The 14,814-nt window shown below is 50.6% G+C and overlaps 2 protein-coding genes across 5 annotated transcripts in view; one reads left to right on the top strand and one right to left on the bottom strand.

The window, feature by feature from the left end:
- The first annotated feature begins 619 nt into the window (after positions 1-619).
- On the top strand, positions 620-6,847 carry LOC124464557 (CREB3 regulatory factor-like). The gene is made up of 8 exons (XM_047016453.1): positions 620-727; positions 1,257-1,799; positions 1,959-2,079; positions 3,109-3,276; positions 3,498-3,687; positions 5,111-5,184; positions 6,331-6,459; positions 6,696-6,847. Exons 1-8 carry the CDS (start codon positions 620-622, stop codon positions 6,806-6,808), a joined length of 1,446 nt encoding a protein of 481 aa, XP_046872409.1. The 3' UTR covers positions 6,809-6,847.
- A 7,814-nt stretch (positions 6,848-14,661) lies between these two features.
- Positions 14,662-14,814, bottom strand: part of LOC124464563 (ectonucleoside triphosphate diphosphohydrolase 7-like) — an 8,129-nt gene continuing 7,976 nt past the window's right edge. For all 4 annotated transcript variants that reach the window (XR_006955739.1, XM_047016459.1, XM_047016461.1 and 1 more), the window contains one exon: positions 14,662-14,814. This exon is cut by the window's right edge. The gene's annotated coding sequence lies outside the window, so the exon portion shown is untranslated.

The following is a 14,814-nucleotide window of genomic DNA, read 5'->3' as shown; positions in this document are numbered from 1 at the left end:
GTGTGTGTGTGTCCATGTGTGTGTGTGCATGTGTCCATGTGTGTGTGTGCATGTGTCTGTGTGTGTGTGCATGTGTCCATGTGTGTGTGTGCATGTGTCCATGTGTGTGTGTGCATGTGTCCATGTGTGTGTGTGCATGTGTCCATGTGTGTGTGTGCATGTGTCCATGTGTGTGTGTGCATGTGTGTGTGTGCATGTGTGTGTGTGTGTGCATGTGTGTGTGTGTGTGCATGTGTCCATGTGTGTGTGTGCATGTGTCCGTGTGTGTGTGTGCATGTGTCCATGTGTGTGTGTGCATGTGTGTGTGTGCATGTGTGTGTGTGTGTGCATGTGTGTGTGTGTGTGCATGTGTCCATGTGTGTGTGTGCATGTGTCCATGTGTGTGTGTGCATGTGTCCATGTGTGTGTGTGCATGTGTCCATGTGTGTGTGTGCATGTGTGTGTGTGCATGTGTGTGTGTGTGTGCATGTGTGTGTGTGTGTGCATGTGTCCATGTGTGTGTGTGCATGTGTGTGTGTGTGTGCATGTGTGTGTGTGTGTGCATGTGTCCATGTGTGTGTGTGCATGTGTCCATGTGTGTGTGTGCATGTGTGTGTGTGTGTGTGTGCTCCAGCCGGGCATGAGTGGGATGGAGCCAGCGTTTGGAGAGGTGTACGGTGCCCCAAGGTGCCTCCTCAGCCCCTACCCGCTGGCCACGCCCCCAGGGGGCAGGAAGGAGTACGACCAGGTGAGCCTGCGCCGGGGAAACACCACAGAAGAAGACATGGGCCCTCCTTACAGCCGATGGTCGAGGGGCCGTGGCAAAACAACAGGTTGAGAGAGTCAACTCTGTGTCAGACAGGAGGAATGTTGAGTCTGGGGGGATGTGACACTGTTATGAAGGTGCCATTATGATGTCACAGTGCTCTCTGACCCGCTGTCATGGAAACCATCGATAGACATCGATGTCATGACTGGATGATTTTGGCGGACAGGCCTCATGACAACAGTATAAGGTGTGCATGACATATTTATAAACACCAGACGTCTCGTAACATTTCTACATGTTTTTACCTCCCTTTCCCTCCCTCCCTCCCTCCCTCCCTCCCTCCCTCCCTCCCTCCCTCCCTCCCTCCCTCCCTCCCTCCCTCCCTCCCTCCCTCCCTCCCTCCCTCCCTCCCTCCCTCCCTGCCCGCCTGCCTGCCTGCCTGCCTCCCTGCCTCCCTCCTTCTTTCCCTTTCCCCTCCTTCATGCCCCCTCCCACCTTCTACGCCCAGAGCGTGGTCCTGATGCTGGGCTCCCCGGCAACGCCCCGGAAACGGCCCTTCGAGTTGCTCAGCGACCTGGTGGACGACGGGATGGGCCTGGGGGAGGAGCTGCAGGCGGAGCGCTGGGACGTGTCGGCGCTGGACGAGATGACCCGCTACACCAAGCTGGGCCTGGGGGGGGAGGAGGCGAGCGGCGAGGACGCCGTGCTCATGGGCAGCTGGGGGCGCAGCTGGGAGGACGAAGAGGAGGAGGAGGAGGAGAGGAGGAAGACGACGAGCAGGAGGGCCGGCCCCCAGGCCCGCGCGCAGGAGAGCACGGCCGTGACCCTTGACCCCTGCCGCCCGGCGGGGAGGGAGGCGGAGAGAGGGGCGGGGGGAGGGGCGGATCGAGGGACGAGGGCGCGGACGGTGGAGGTGTACCAGGTGGCGCAGCAGGAGGAGGAGGAGGTCGCCGCGGCGATGGGGCGGCTCGTTGCCGTGGTCGCCGCGGGGGACGTCGCGGCGACGGGGTCGGTTGTAGAACACTGCAGCGAAGAGCACAACTACTCGTTGGTCCAGGGAGAGAGACCCACAGGGTCAGGCCCAGACTCTGACACACAGACAGATGAGGAGGGGGGGGAGGAGGAGGAGGAGGGGGAGGGGAGGAGAGGACCGGAGGAGGGACAGACTGAGGCGCTGGAGGGGAAGAGGATGTCGGAGGGAGAAGGGGAGGGAGAAGAAAAGGAGGAAGAGTTGGGGGACCAGGAGGAAGAGGAGGAGGAGGAAGAGGAAGAGGATGGGGGGGTGGAGGAAACGGCAGCGGAGCTCACCAGCTCCACGGAAACTGAATGCGGTGAGTCTGTGATGACATCACACATCTCTTCCCCTTCCTCTCCTGTACCCCCTTTCTCTACTCCCTTCCTCTCCTCTTCTCTCCTTTCGCCTCCTCTCCTCAGCCCTCTCTTCCTTCGTTCCTTAGTCTCCTCCTCCTCCCCCTCCCCTCCTGCTCCCTCCCTCTCCCCTCCCCTCCTGCTCCCTCTCCCCTCCCTTCCTCCTCCCTCTCCCCTCCCCTCCTCTCCTCCTTGTCTTATATAAACTCATGGCCCTCTCTCACGGTGGTGTAACAGATACGTCTCTGCCACACTCTCTCAGACCTCATTCTCCTCTCTCCCTGGCCTGCACAAAGGCTCCCGCGTTATCTATCATCTCTACCGTGTGTGTGTGTCTGTCTGTGTGTGTGTGTGTGTGTCTGTCTGTGTGTGTGTGGCTGTGCTCGTTCTCTCCAAAGCTCAAGGCGGTTTGTGGCAGACTGAATAAAGTGTTGATCCCTTTGTATGTGTGTGTGTGTGTGTGTGTGTGTGAGAGAGACAGAGACAGAGACAGAGACAGAGACAGAGACAGAGACAGAGACAGAGACAGAGACAGAGACAGAGACAGAGATAGAGATAGAGACAGAGAGAGAGAGAGAGACAGAGAGAGAGAAAGCGACAGTAGAGCAGCAGAGCAGCAGAAGCCAGTGTCCACAGACAGACAGGGTTGCATCATGGCTGTGTAGCACAGGTCCAGACAGCTCCCCCTGCTTCCCTCTGTCAGGCCTGACCCCATCCTCTGCCCTCCACACACATTACTGTCAGCATCCTCTGGTTTAATTTACCAGTCACGTTTTACAGTTATATATATATATATATATATATTAGGGCTGTCAAGCGATTAAAATATTTAATAGCGATTAATCGCATTATTTCATACGATTAATCGCATTTAATCGCAAAATCTATTTAATCTGTTAAAAAAAGAAGAAGAGGGGTGTGTCTGCGCTTATGTGTGTGTGTGTGTGTGTGCGCATGCTCACCTATGTAATCGTGTGTGTCGTCCCCGTCAGAGGCGGAGCCGGAGCGGCGTGCCGGAGAGCGTCCGAAGAAGCGCCGGTGTTTCTGGGAGTACCGACACGCCGGGGAGACCGGGGGCAGGAGGAGGGCCGGCGGGGAGATCCGCTGGTCTCTCTCCTGGAGCTCCAGCACGCTGCCCAGCACCCTGTACCGCAGGGAGGGTACGTACACACACTGCCCAGCACCCTGTACCGCAGGGAGGGTATGTACACACGCTGCCCAGAACCCTGACTAGAACCCAAACTAGTTTTAGTACCCAAACTAGTATTCTAACTAATGTTAGTACCTAGCCTACCAACTAATGCCATATTGTAGCCTACATGCTTACTTCCTTCGCCTCCTTCCCTCCATCCTGACTCTCCACTCCCCATCCTCCCCCCAGGTAAGAAGGGGCGCCGTAAAGCCCGTAAGACAGACGCCAGCGACCTGACCCCCGACCCCCAGAAGCTGCAGAACATCGGGCTGCAGCTGCAGAAGCTGAACGCTGCCATCGACGGCATGGGACCCGTCAACGAGCTGCCAGTGGTGGCCCGGGCACGCTCCCGCAAGGAGAAGAACAAGCTGGCCTCCAGGTTAGGGTTAGGTACCTGCAGGGGGCTGGGGGGCTGGGCTCCAGGTACCTGCAGGGAGGGGGGCGGGGGCTGATGGGGGGGGGGGGGGGGCAGGGGCTGATGGAGGGGGGGCGGGGGACTGGGGGGCGGGGGTTGGAGATAGGGAGGAGGGGAGTCAGGAAGGAGAGTGAGAGGACTGAGGAGGGAGAAGGAGAAGAGATAAAGAGGGATGAGAAACGAATGGATTAAGGGAGGGGAACAAATTGGATAAAAAGTGACTTGTCATGGGAACGTGTGTGTGTGTGTAAACGTGTTCAGTGCTGTGGTCCAGCTTTACAGAAGTCCTGTGCCCCTCTGTCTGTGTGTGTTTGTGTCTCCCTAGTTCAAATGTTTTTACCAGGAGTAAGGAGGAGGGGGTAGGGGGTGTTGTTACTAGGAGGGGTAGGGGGTGTGGTTACTAGGAGGGGTAGGGGGTGTGGTTACTAGGAGGGGTAGGGGGTGTGGTTACTAGGAGGGGTAGAGGGTGTTGTTACTAGGAGGGGAAAAGGGTGTTGTTACTAGGAGGGGTAGGGGGTGTTGTTACTAGGAGGGGTAGAGGGTGTTGTTACTAGGAGGGGTAGAGGGTGTGGTTACTAGGAGGGGTAGGGGGTGTTGTTACTAGGAGGGGTAGGGGGTGTTGTTACTAGGAGGGGTAGAGGGTGTTGTTACTAGGAGGGGTAGAGGGTGTGGTTACTAGGAGGGGTAGGGGGTGTGGTTACTAGGAGGGGTAGAGGGTGTTGTTACTAGGAGGGGTAGAGGGTGTGGTTACTAGGAGGGGTAGAGGGTGTGGTTACTAGGAGGGGTAGGAGGTGTTGTTACTAGGAGGGGTAGGGGGTGTTGTTACTAGGAGGGGTAGAGGGTGTTGTTACTAGGAGGGGTAGAGAGTGTTGTTACTAGGAGGGGTAGGAGGTGTTGTTACTAGGAGGGGTAGAGGGTGTTGTTACTAGGAGGGGTAGAGGGTGTGGTTACTAGGAGGGGTAGGGGGTGTTGTTACTAGGAGGGGTAGGGGGTGTTGTTACTAGGAGGGGTAGAGGGTGTTGTTACTAGGAGGGGTAGGGGGTGTTGTTACTAGGAGGGGTAGGAGGTGTTGTTACTAGGAGGGGTAGGGGGTGTTGTTACTAGGAGGGGTAGGGGGTGTTGTTACTAGGAGGGGTAGAGGGTGTTGTTACTAGGAGGGGTAGAGGGTGTTGTTACTAGGAGGGGTAGAGGGTGTTGTTACTAGGAGGGGTAGGGGGTGTTGTTACTAGGAGGGGTAGAGGGTGTTGTTACTAGGAGGGGTAGAGGGTGTTGTTACTAGGAGGGGTAGAGGGTGTTGTTACTAGGAGGGGTAGGGGGTGTTTAAACAGAACAGTGGTGGAGTGGGAGAGACGGTCTGACGGGTTTCTTCCTTGTGTGTGGTTGCCAGAGCCTGCAGGCTGAAGAAGAAGGCGCAGCACGAAGCCAACAAGATCAAACTGTGGGGACTCAGCCAGGAGTACGGTGAGGACAAACCTGGCAAACCAAAGACATCAGATTCAGAATAGTGTTTAATCGCCAACGAAGTGGTCGCAAACAAGGAATTTACTTTGGTGGGCAGGTGCATACAGTAAACATAATAAACAAGATCAAATCAAATGTAGAACATTTACAACATCACAAACAGGCATCTGGCAACCCAATCACATCTGTCACATTCAGCTCTAACTCGTCTAGATCTACGTCACATTGCTGGGAACTCTTAATCCACACATACAATCTGCCTCAGTCACAGTTGTGTACCGAGCACAGTAATGTCAGACTCAGACCAAAACCCACTCCAGTCCACCTCAAACCTGGCAACCCCAGCGCCCACACCTCCCATACATACACACACACGTCTTAACCTCTCCCAGGGTGAGCTGTTCCCCTTTTGTCCTCTCCTCCAGCGTTCCACATTCCAAACGTTCCAGAAAGCTTCCAAACGTTCCGTAGAGCGGCCTGTATAGATGGATTACATCTGGCCATCTCTCCCTCTCTCTCTCTCCCTCTCTCTTTCTCCTTCTCTTTCTTTCTCTCTCTCTCTCTTTGTGATCGCTATCCCTCCCTCCCTCCCTGTCTGCTGGGGCTGCTCGTCCTGGACAGTAAAGTCTGGAGCCTGGAGCCCTGCCAACTCCAGCAAGCCTGACCCCAATTACTCTGATGTGTGTGTGTGTGTGTGTGTGTGTGTGAGGGGGTGAGGGAGGGTAGTCTGTGAGGGGGGGGGGGGTTCTTGTGTGTGTGAGAGCAAGAACAGACAAAGGGTCTGTCAAGGCCAGCGTTAGCCTGGTGGAGTGGGTCAGACTGAGGCATCACATGATCCCTCAAGGGGAGGGGTGTTCAATACAGGAAGCGAGTTACAGGACATGTGACAGGATCGTCCTATCGGATTGGTTCTTGCAGTCATTCGTTCGTTCAGATCAAAAACCATGACATTATATCTTCCTCCTCTAGAACCATTTTAAGTACATTGACAGTAATTAGTACTTTCGCTGGTAAAACCACAGGAAATTTTGAAGTATTTGTAAATATTTCTCACTTAAGCCATTCATCATAGAAAACAGATATTACTTTCAACAAATACAAATAAATTGAATTTATTGAGAAGCTGTTTATCCTGTCTTTCCCCAGATAACCTGCTGGGGGCGCTGCTGCGTATCAAGGAGGTGATCCGGCAGAAAGTGGAGAGCAGTGAAGAAGAGGAGCCAGACGAGCGAGGGATGACCCAGAGGCTGGAGGACATCCTGAAGGAATCTAGTGGTGAGGGAGGGAGAGGGAGGAGGAGAGGGAGGGGAGGAGGAGAGGGAGGGGAGGAGGAAAGGGAGGGGAGGAGGAGAGGGAGAGAGAGAGATATATATGAGGGGAGAGAGGGAAAGAAGGAGGTATCAAAAAGAGGCCAAACGTGGGGATGTCAAAGTGAGAGGAGAAGGTAGATGGGGTCTGTCTATTTTAACCGACGTGTGTGTGTGTGTGTGTGTGTGTGTGTGTGTGTGCAGGTCCCCTGGTGGCTGGGAGGACCAAGGAGTTTGTTCAGAGGATTCTAGCGGTCAGTGCTGGAGGTCAGAACGGGGGTAAAGAGATGCCCTCGGGAGAAGACACCACTGGGTAAACATCAACAACAACAACACAACAACAACAACATCAACAACAACAACAACATCACCTCCACCCCCTAGCCTAAGGCCCCTCCACCTCCACCCCCTAGCCCAAGGCCCCTCCACCTCCACCCCCTAGCCCAAGGCCCCTCCACCTCCACCCCCTAGCCCAAGGCCCCTCCACCTCCACCCCCTAGCCCAAGGCCCCTTCACCTCCACCCCCTAGCCCAAGGCCCCTTTACCTCCAACCCCCAGCCCAAGGCCCCTTCACCTCCACCCCCCAGCCCAAGGCCCCTTCACCTCCACCCCACAGCCCAAGGTCCCTTCACCTCCACCCTCTAGCCCAAGGCCCCTTCACCTCCACCCCCCAGCCCAGGCCCCTTCACCTCCACCCCCTAGCCCAAGGCCCCTCCACCTCCACCCCCCAGCCCCAGGCCCCTCCACCTCCACCCCCCAGCCCAGGAACTCTACTCTCCTCTAAACCAACCCAACCCTCCCCCCCACACCCCCATTCAGTGGGTCTAGACCCCACCCACACAACAGTGACAACGGCGTGCGTGCCAGTTGTGTAGGGGCTGGTGACAGAGCCCGGACCACTCCTAAGGACTACTTGTGTGTGGGAGCGAAACAGACACTGCCCTCTTCACCCTCACTACTCCTAAACATGTCTCCGACCTCCGACCCTGCCTCTCTATTCAAACACTGTCTATAACCCAACTCTATCTTTGGGCCCACCGTCACACGGAGCTAGCTGCTGCAGGTATACATGTGTGAGCGTCAGCTTGTTTCTGGTTTAGTGTGTGTGTGTGTGTTAAGTTTATACTGTACGACGTGCGTGCGTGTTTTGTATATATCCCCTCTGTACTCTCTACTTGTACCCCATTGTGCCTATAAATAGCCATTGCACTGTTGATAGCATGCTCTTACCGCTGATAGGCTGAGCTCGCTGCTGTGGATTGGCTGAGCTGTCCAGAGGGCATCTGAGGACAGGAAGTGCTTATACAGGAGTGGGAGGGGCTAGGTTCTCTGCTCCACAGTTTCATTGGTGCTTACCACAGAGAGCTACGGTCACACTCCTGCTGCTGTTGCCATGGGTTCCGCCTCTCCGCAACCCTGGAGTCACATGTGTTGTCGGGGGGGGGGGGGAAGAGCCATCCGTTCTCTGGTGCCTCTGACTGTCACAGGGGCTTTGGGAGCCACTGTAGCAATGGCCATGGAGCTTTCGTCACTGAATTAGACGACAAGAAACGAAAAGAAAGATGGCGGCAGCGGGGGGGGAACGACGATGCACCTTAATTCTAATGACCGACCAAAGATAATTTGAACTGCTGTCAAAGTCCCTGGATCTGATCCTTACCCACAATCCTCTCTGTCGTCCTCTCACATGCACCGCCAGTGAACCCAAACGTTTCTTTGAACAATAAGCGGAAGAGGGAAGTGTGTGAATTGAATCGATCTTTTATTTTATTTTGTCATTTTATTTTGTATTATGTTCCCCCCTCACATGTCCGTCATCAGATGACTGGAATTTCCGATGACGTGTGAATATAATGTTACGAATCTGACCGTCACTGAATCACTGCTTTCTGCTAACGGAGAAGCTGATTGGGTAAGAGCTGGGATGACAAAGTGACTGAAAGCTCTCATTGGTCAGCCTTTAGCTCCGCAGCCTATCGATGTGTGTGTCTGTCTGTGTGTGTGTCCAGTGAGCAAAATGATAAGGGAAGTGTCCTCCATGCCTTCTCCATGCCTCCTGATTGGTCTGTTGTGTAGCAACCTAGCGCACCCTCCCAGAACCAACTGGTCAGCCTCAAAACTGAGAGCTTAAAAAAAACAAAAAACACACAATCTTAAAAGTGTTTTCTTGTTCTGTTTTGTACATCAAGGCCAGCTTCCCAGTTAGATCGCTGCTTTTTTTTTTTTCGATTGGCCGATCCCAAAGGGGTCACACCACGCCGTAGCCTATTAGTGGTCTTTCTTGAACGTCATGGAAATGCTACATTGCACTGTGCTGGATTCGAGCGAGCATGCGAGTCCCGAGGAAAGGGATAGAAGATGCTGCACCTTATCGATGATTGTTTATTTATGGAGATGTGATCGAGAGCCTTGTTGGTGAGCTTAGATCTATGAAGCCTTTGGGTTTTGAGGGATTCCGAAAGGCGCGAAATTAACCGTGACGGGGTGAAGCCGAATCCTGATGCGAAGTATGGCTACTTACTAAGTAAATCAATTATTTGACACAAAATACTGTTTTTTTTTCTTTTTTTCGTGGATTTCTAAAATTATTTTATTGCTTCTGCAAAAAGGGGTTGTTATATTCAGTAGTGCGTCCATAGCAGCGGTCTGTTATTCATAAAAACATAATAAAGTATTCATAAATAACAGACCGTAGAATGCTGTAATTGTATTCAACAAAGTTGTGTAATAAAGGGTTTTTGACGTAATAGAGAATAGATATGTGTGGTTTAGTTCCCTGGGTCTGGAAACGGACATGTCGTGTATGAACCCTCCTTCTAATGTGTACACTGTCAGAAACAAGGCTCTCTGAAGGGGTTCTCTTATTGTTTACAGTCAGGAGAACCAGTTCTGGGGAACTATATAAGAACCTTTTGCTGTGGGATTTCAGCTAGAACCCTGTATTGGTGAAATGGCACCACCTGTAACTTATGTTTTGTGTGAAGAAATAGTTCCGTGTGGAACCAATTTGTTGAGTTTTAAATTTGTTGAGGGTTGGGGTGGTGGAGGGGTCTGCTTCCGGGAGTATCTCTGCTGAAGCTCAGCCCAACAGGAAGGTGTCACGCTCTGACCAGCAGGCCTGGATCCAAAAGATACTCGCAATCCTTCAAAATGACCTATATATGCTTGATTGTTCTTGCCTGGCACAGTAGAATACCGAGAACTGTCTGATGTGCTCATAGAGTACAAAGGCACGATAAACACATAGCCATTTCCTGGATGTTGTGCAACCTAACTATACCACGGCCTAGACTTGACTAGTCCACCAGGAACAGCAACCTCTCTCTTGCCCTTGCTATGACAACAGGTCCAAAAAACTTCTAAAAAATGAGAGAGGAGATTTAATAATGCACAAATGACCAAATCTGATCGGCCAGTCAAGGTGGTCCAGGCCTTTGAAGTATGTAAACCATGTGCATGTGGCAGATTGCCATGGCGATGTTAAGCAATACCATTCTGTTGTTTTTCTTATTTGCTATGTGAACCAACATTGAAGAAATTCCAGGCTGCGTTCCAGTGGCAGTGTTCTTAAAAAAACAATGTTCGTCGCTATGGAAACTCCATGTTTGGCTTTACCGGTGGTTGAAACTGAGCAGTCAAACCCTTTCGTAAGGTTCTTTACGGTCTCCCTTGTCAGCTGTTGATCTAACAGTGAACAAGGTCAAATCATATTCCGGTGTGTCCTGCTGAAACCAAACCTGGGTTCATCCATTCATCCATGCGTGATTTCCTGTCTGCTTCCTGTTCCGGGGGGGACGGTTCATGTTTGTAGGAACAGTTTGTAGTGTTTCTGTCGGAGTGTTGCAGCTGTCGTGAACGCAACACTAAGCTCTTTAAGCAAAACCCCAAAGACAGATGGCCCAGAGGATTCCAGAGAAGGAATCCAGTCAGACGAGCTAGCAGGCAGACTCACCTCCACTCTCAGACGAGCTAGCAGGCAGGGTCACCTCCACTCTCAGACGAGCTAGCAGGCAGGCTCACCTCCACTCTCAGACGAGCTACCAGGCAGGGTCTGTGGTTCGAGTACAAACAGGGCCTAGGAATCTTATTCCTTGTTCCTTATCTATGAATCTTATCCCTACAGCCCCTGACTGTGTGCTGTATGTAGTTATGTAGCCTACATGTGTTGGGCCATAGACAGGATCTATGTCTCTCCTCTACAGATCCCTCTTTTTTCCTATGTTTTCCACAAGCTGACTATCGTGCGTGGTTGAACTGTCACAAGATCCCTCGCTGGCCAAAACCCCCTAAACCTTCACGTGTTCTAGAAGAACAACATGAACAGATTTTTTTCGTTCATCCTATTTTCCGTTAATGTGCTCAAACGTTGAGGGTTGTTTAAGTTGGGCTTTAAAGGGATATTTCACTCTTTCTTGGGGGGGGGGAGGGTGTCCATGCGCATGCCCTCGTCCACTTGTAGACGTGTGTCTGGTTGTGACTGTTCTGCCCTGCGTTGTGACAGAGAAGCCTCACAGCTGGACGATATTAAGTGAAAGTTTGTTTCCATTCAGTTAGAGGGGCTCTGCCCACCAACCGATAAGAGAGTGCAGCACAGTGACCCATCTACATGTTCGACCACTGCGAGGGTACGAACGCGCCTGGTTTTGGGTGGATTGTTCCTTTAATTGTGCAAGACTATCGCCCGGGAGGGGCCGTTCTTGGCAAGGCAATCTGTGCTAGGCTTACATTCCTGCCTCTACTCTTCTTGGAACTTCCCTGTTTACGTGTACCTGGAACAGAGAGGCAGGCCTCGCTAGCTGATCCTAAGAACACAGGCAGATCAGGCCTAGCTAGCCGATCCAGAGAACACAGTCAGATCAGGCCTCGCTAGCTGATCCTAAGAACACAGGCAGATCAGGCCTAACTAGCTGATCCACAGAACACAGTCCAATCAGGCCTAGCTAGCTGATCCAGAGAACACAGTCAGATCAGGCTTAGCTAGCTGATCCAGAGAACACAGTCAGATCAGGCCTAGCTAGCTGATCCAGAGCACCCATAGAAGCAGATCGGCACCCACAGGGTCATATTGTTGACACTAGATCCTAAACTGACCTTCTTCTACCTACCGGTGAATACAGACTATGCTGGTCCTAGATCTGAAATAAGATATGTTTTGTTTGTGTGTAAGTGAGGGCAGTTGAAGGAAAATAAATCGTTCACAAAATCCTTTTCTCAGATGGCACTGAATAGTGTGATTTTACACCCTTTACTTCCTGACTAGCAAAGAAAATAGCAGAGCTAGCTGGTCTCATTGACTCGTCTTTCCCTTGAAATGGTCACTGCCTTTGTTTTTCAAACACAAAGAATGTTCACAAAGAAAGTTCCAGAATGCCATGGAGAACCTGGTACAAGGGCTCAATTCTGTACGACTGTTTGAACTAGACTAAAGCACTGTAATACTTAACGTGAAAAATCCGATGCCATATTTATACTCTGTGAGGGTTGACACCCAGAAACAGTATTCTCATTTTGTTATAGAACATTTTGGGGGGTATTTTGAGATTTTGTGGTGAAAATATAAGTCAAACACACAATCTGTTGAACCGCATCCAAATCCAATCAAGTGCACCTAACTCATTTTCAAATTAAGTCAAATGCACCTTGTGGGTTTTTGCAACCAAGATCTGGATCAGGTCTACCCTCTCCTCCCTGTGGAAGGATCATCTGGAAAAAAAACCTGTGTTTGGCCGTTGTTGAAGGCAGAACCTGTGATTGGTCGTTATTGAACGATTTAACCGGGACTACAAAAACGGTTCCTCCTGCGGTGTGTCGGCTGCGACTGACACGGCACAGTGCCAGCTCTCGTTCTGAAGGTTCCCCGCAGGGGTGGGGGGGGGGGGGGTGGTGGGGGGGTAAGAGGACGCCGGTGGGACGACGCTGACCCCAGTCTGGCCTCCCCGCTCTGCCTCCTACCACATTGTCCACCTTCACACACAGCAAGGGGCTCTCCTGTTTCAAAGATAAGAGGGCCGCCCAGGCAGTCAAAAGAAAGAACACTTGGGGGCCCCCCCTGAGTGCCCTGGTTATCCAACCCTCACACACACACATTGACGCACACACACACACACATTGACACACACACACACATTGACACACACACACACACACACACGTTGAAACACACACACACACTGACATTCCCGTGTGTGAGTTTTAATGGTCTGTTCTGAGGAAGAGCAATACAATAGCAGACACTCGTCAAACACCGGTTAGCCGACTTAACTCTCCTCCTCTCCTGCTGCCAGGGCCTGCAGGACTTTGTTCGTATCGATCCCCTTCCCTAGCGTGCGTGTGAGGGATCAATCTCCCGCTAGACTGTTGAGCAGCACCCTGTGACTAAATACCAAAACCAGAGATTTGTTTGAAAGTGTTTTCTCTGTGGTGTAAAGTGATAAGGAACGTCGAGGTGGGGGAAGAGCAAGTTCTAGAACACGGAATGCAGTGTCATGTGTCATACCATTCCAGAACGCCGTGTCATATACTGTACAGCAAACAACAAAAAACCTTCTATCTCTGTGTCTCTATCATCCAAATCCTCACCTCTAATTTTTGACTACTTCTGTCTTCATTAAGCCCAGTTATTACAATACTACAAGACAATAGCGCTTTGGTCTTGCGATGTTCGATAACCTCTATGTACATCTACTTTCACAGTAAGAATATTGGAAAGAGAATCGGTAGTCAAAAAGCAACAAGAAAAAAAAAATCCGTAAATAAATAGAAGCCTAATATTTTTTGTTTTGTGTGAGCTGTACACCTGTATAATGTATATTTTAATATTTATATGCAGCTGTCGTATTAAAATATATTTTTAAAGTAAACCGTCCAACGTTTGGTTTTGTGTTCATTGGCTGATCCCAGTGGTACTCACTTCACTTTTTATCTTTTTTTATATAATCTCATACTTACTTTATAAATTGTATGTATATTTCTGTCCACTTTGCTGCTGCAATGCCCGAATTTTCCCATTGTGGGACGAATAAAGGTTCATCTTCTCTTCAGTTCCTTGTTGCTTTTTCAGTCACCTGTCCTTCCTTCCCTAGCTCGTCTCCTTCCTTACTTCACCTCTGACCTAGACAGGTTATTCCCTACCTCACCTCTGACCTAGACAGGTTACTCCCTACCTCACCTCTGACCTAGACAGGTTACTCCCTACCTCACCTCTGACCCAGACAGGTTGTTCCCTACCTCACCTCTAAACCAGACAGGTTATTCCTTACCTCACCTCTGACCTAGACAGGTTATTCCCTACCTCACCTCTGACCTAGACAGGTTATTCCCTACCTCACCTCTGACCTAGACAGGTTATTCCCTACCTCACCTCTGACCTAGACAGGTTACTCCTTACCTCACATCTGACCTAGACAGGTTACTCCCTACCTCACCTCTGACCCAGACAGGTTATTCCCTACCTCACCTCTGACCTAGACAGGTGAGGCAAGTGACAGGTGAGTAAAGGTCGCTGCTCCGTGTTGACTGAGGAAACAGACAGGGTATGGAGCCACAGGTATGTAAGCTACTTGGGGGACATGAGTCTGTTTATGTAGTCACAAGGACGGCTTCAGAAAATCTGGTTATTCCAGGGATGGGTGTCAATTAACACCCCAGTTCATGTTTGAGCGTGTGCGCACACACATACACGGATCTTCTTGCACTTGTGAAGCATGTTAATGCATAAATGATCTAATGTACAATTAACAGATCACACACACCAGATCTTTTTATATGTATTTTTATTGAAACCATTTAAGAATTTTTTTCAAACCAGATTTGTCATTTTGCCTTCCTTGTTGAATTCTCATTAAATGTGTTGTTATAGTAACAAAAATGGTTGTTTTCTGCCCCACACAGGTGAAACCTAGCACATCCATACAACTACTCAGACTTTAACTAACATAATTATTCAAAACAACAACATTTAAAATGGTTAGCAGTTCAGTGGAATTAAATGCAATAGGAATTGCAATTTTGGTTTCGGAAGATTAATTTTATTTTTAATCTTTTACCCACCTTGCTGTTTCAGGCAAACATTGTAAAACATTGCACAGTGCCCAGCTCTGGAGGGGAAAAATTATGATTGGTCCCTTGTTAAACGAGCACCACCACAGTCTAACCTGACTGGTCCCTTGTTAAACGAGCACCATAAGGTCGCACATCATTGGTCCCTTGTTAGAAGCGGTCACATGTTAAAAATGGAACAGCAAACAGTTAGGCTATCCTCACAGAAATAAACAACCAAGTGACTAAAAATCTGACTAAAAAAAGCCTATAAAATACATGATCT

Source organism: Hypomesus transpacificus, unplaced genomic scaffold, assembly GCF_021917145.1.
Source record: "Hypomesus transpacificus isolate Combined female unplaced genomic scaffold, fHypTra1 scaffold_380, whole genome shotgun sequence".
NCBI classification, from domain to species: Eukaryota; Metazoa; Chordata; class Actinopteri; order Osmeriformes; family Osmeridae; genus Hypomesus; species Hypomesus transpacificus.
This window is presented reverse-complemented; position numbering and strand designations above follow the sequence as displayed.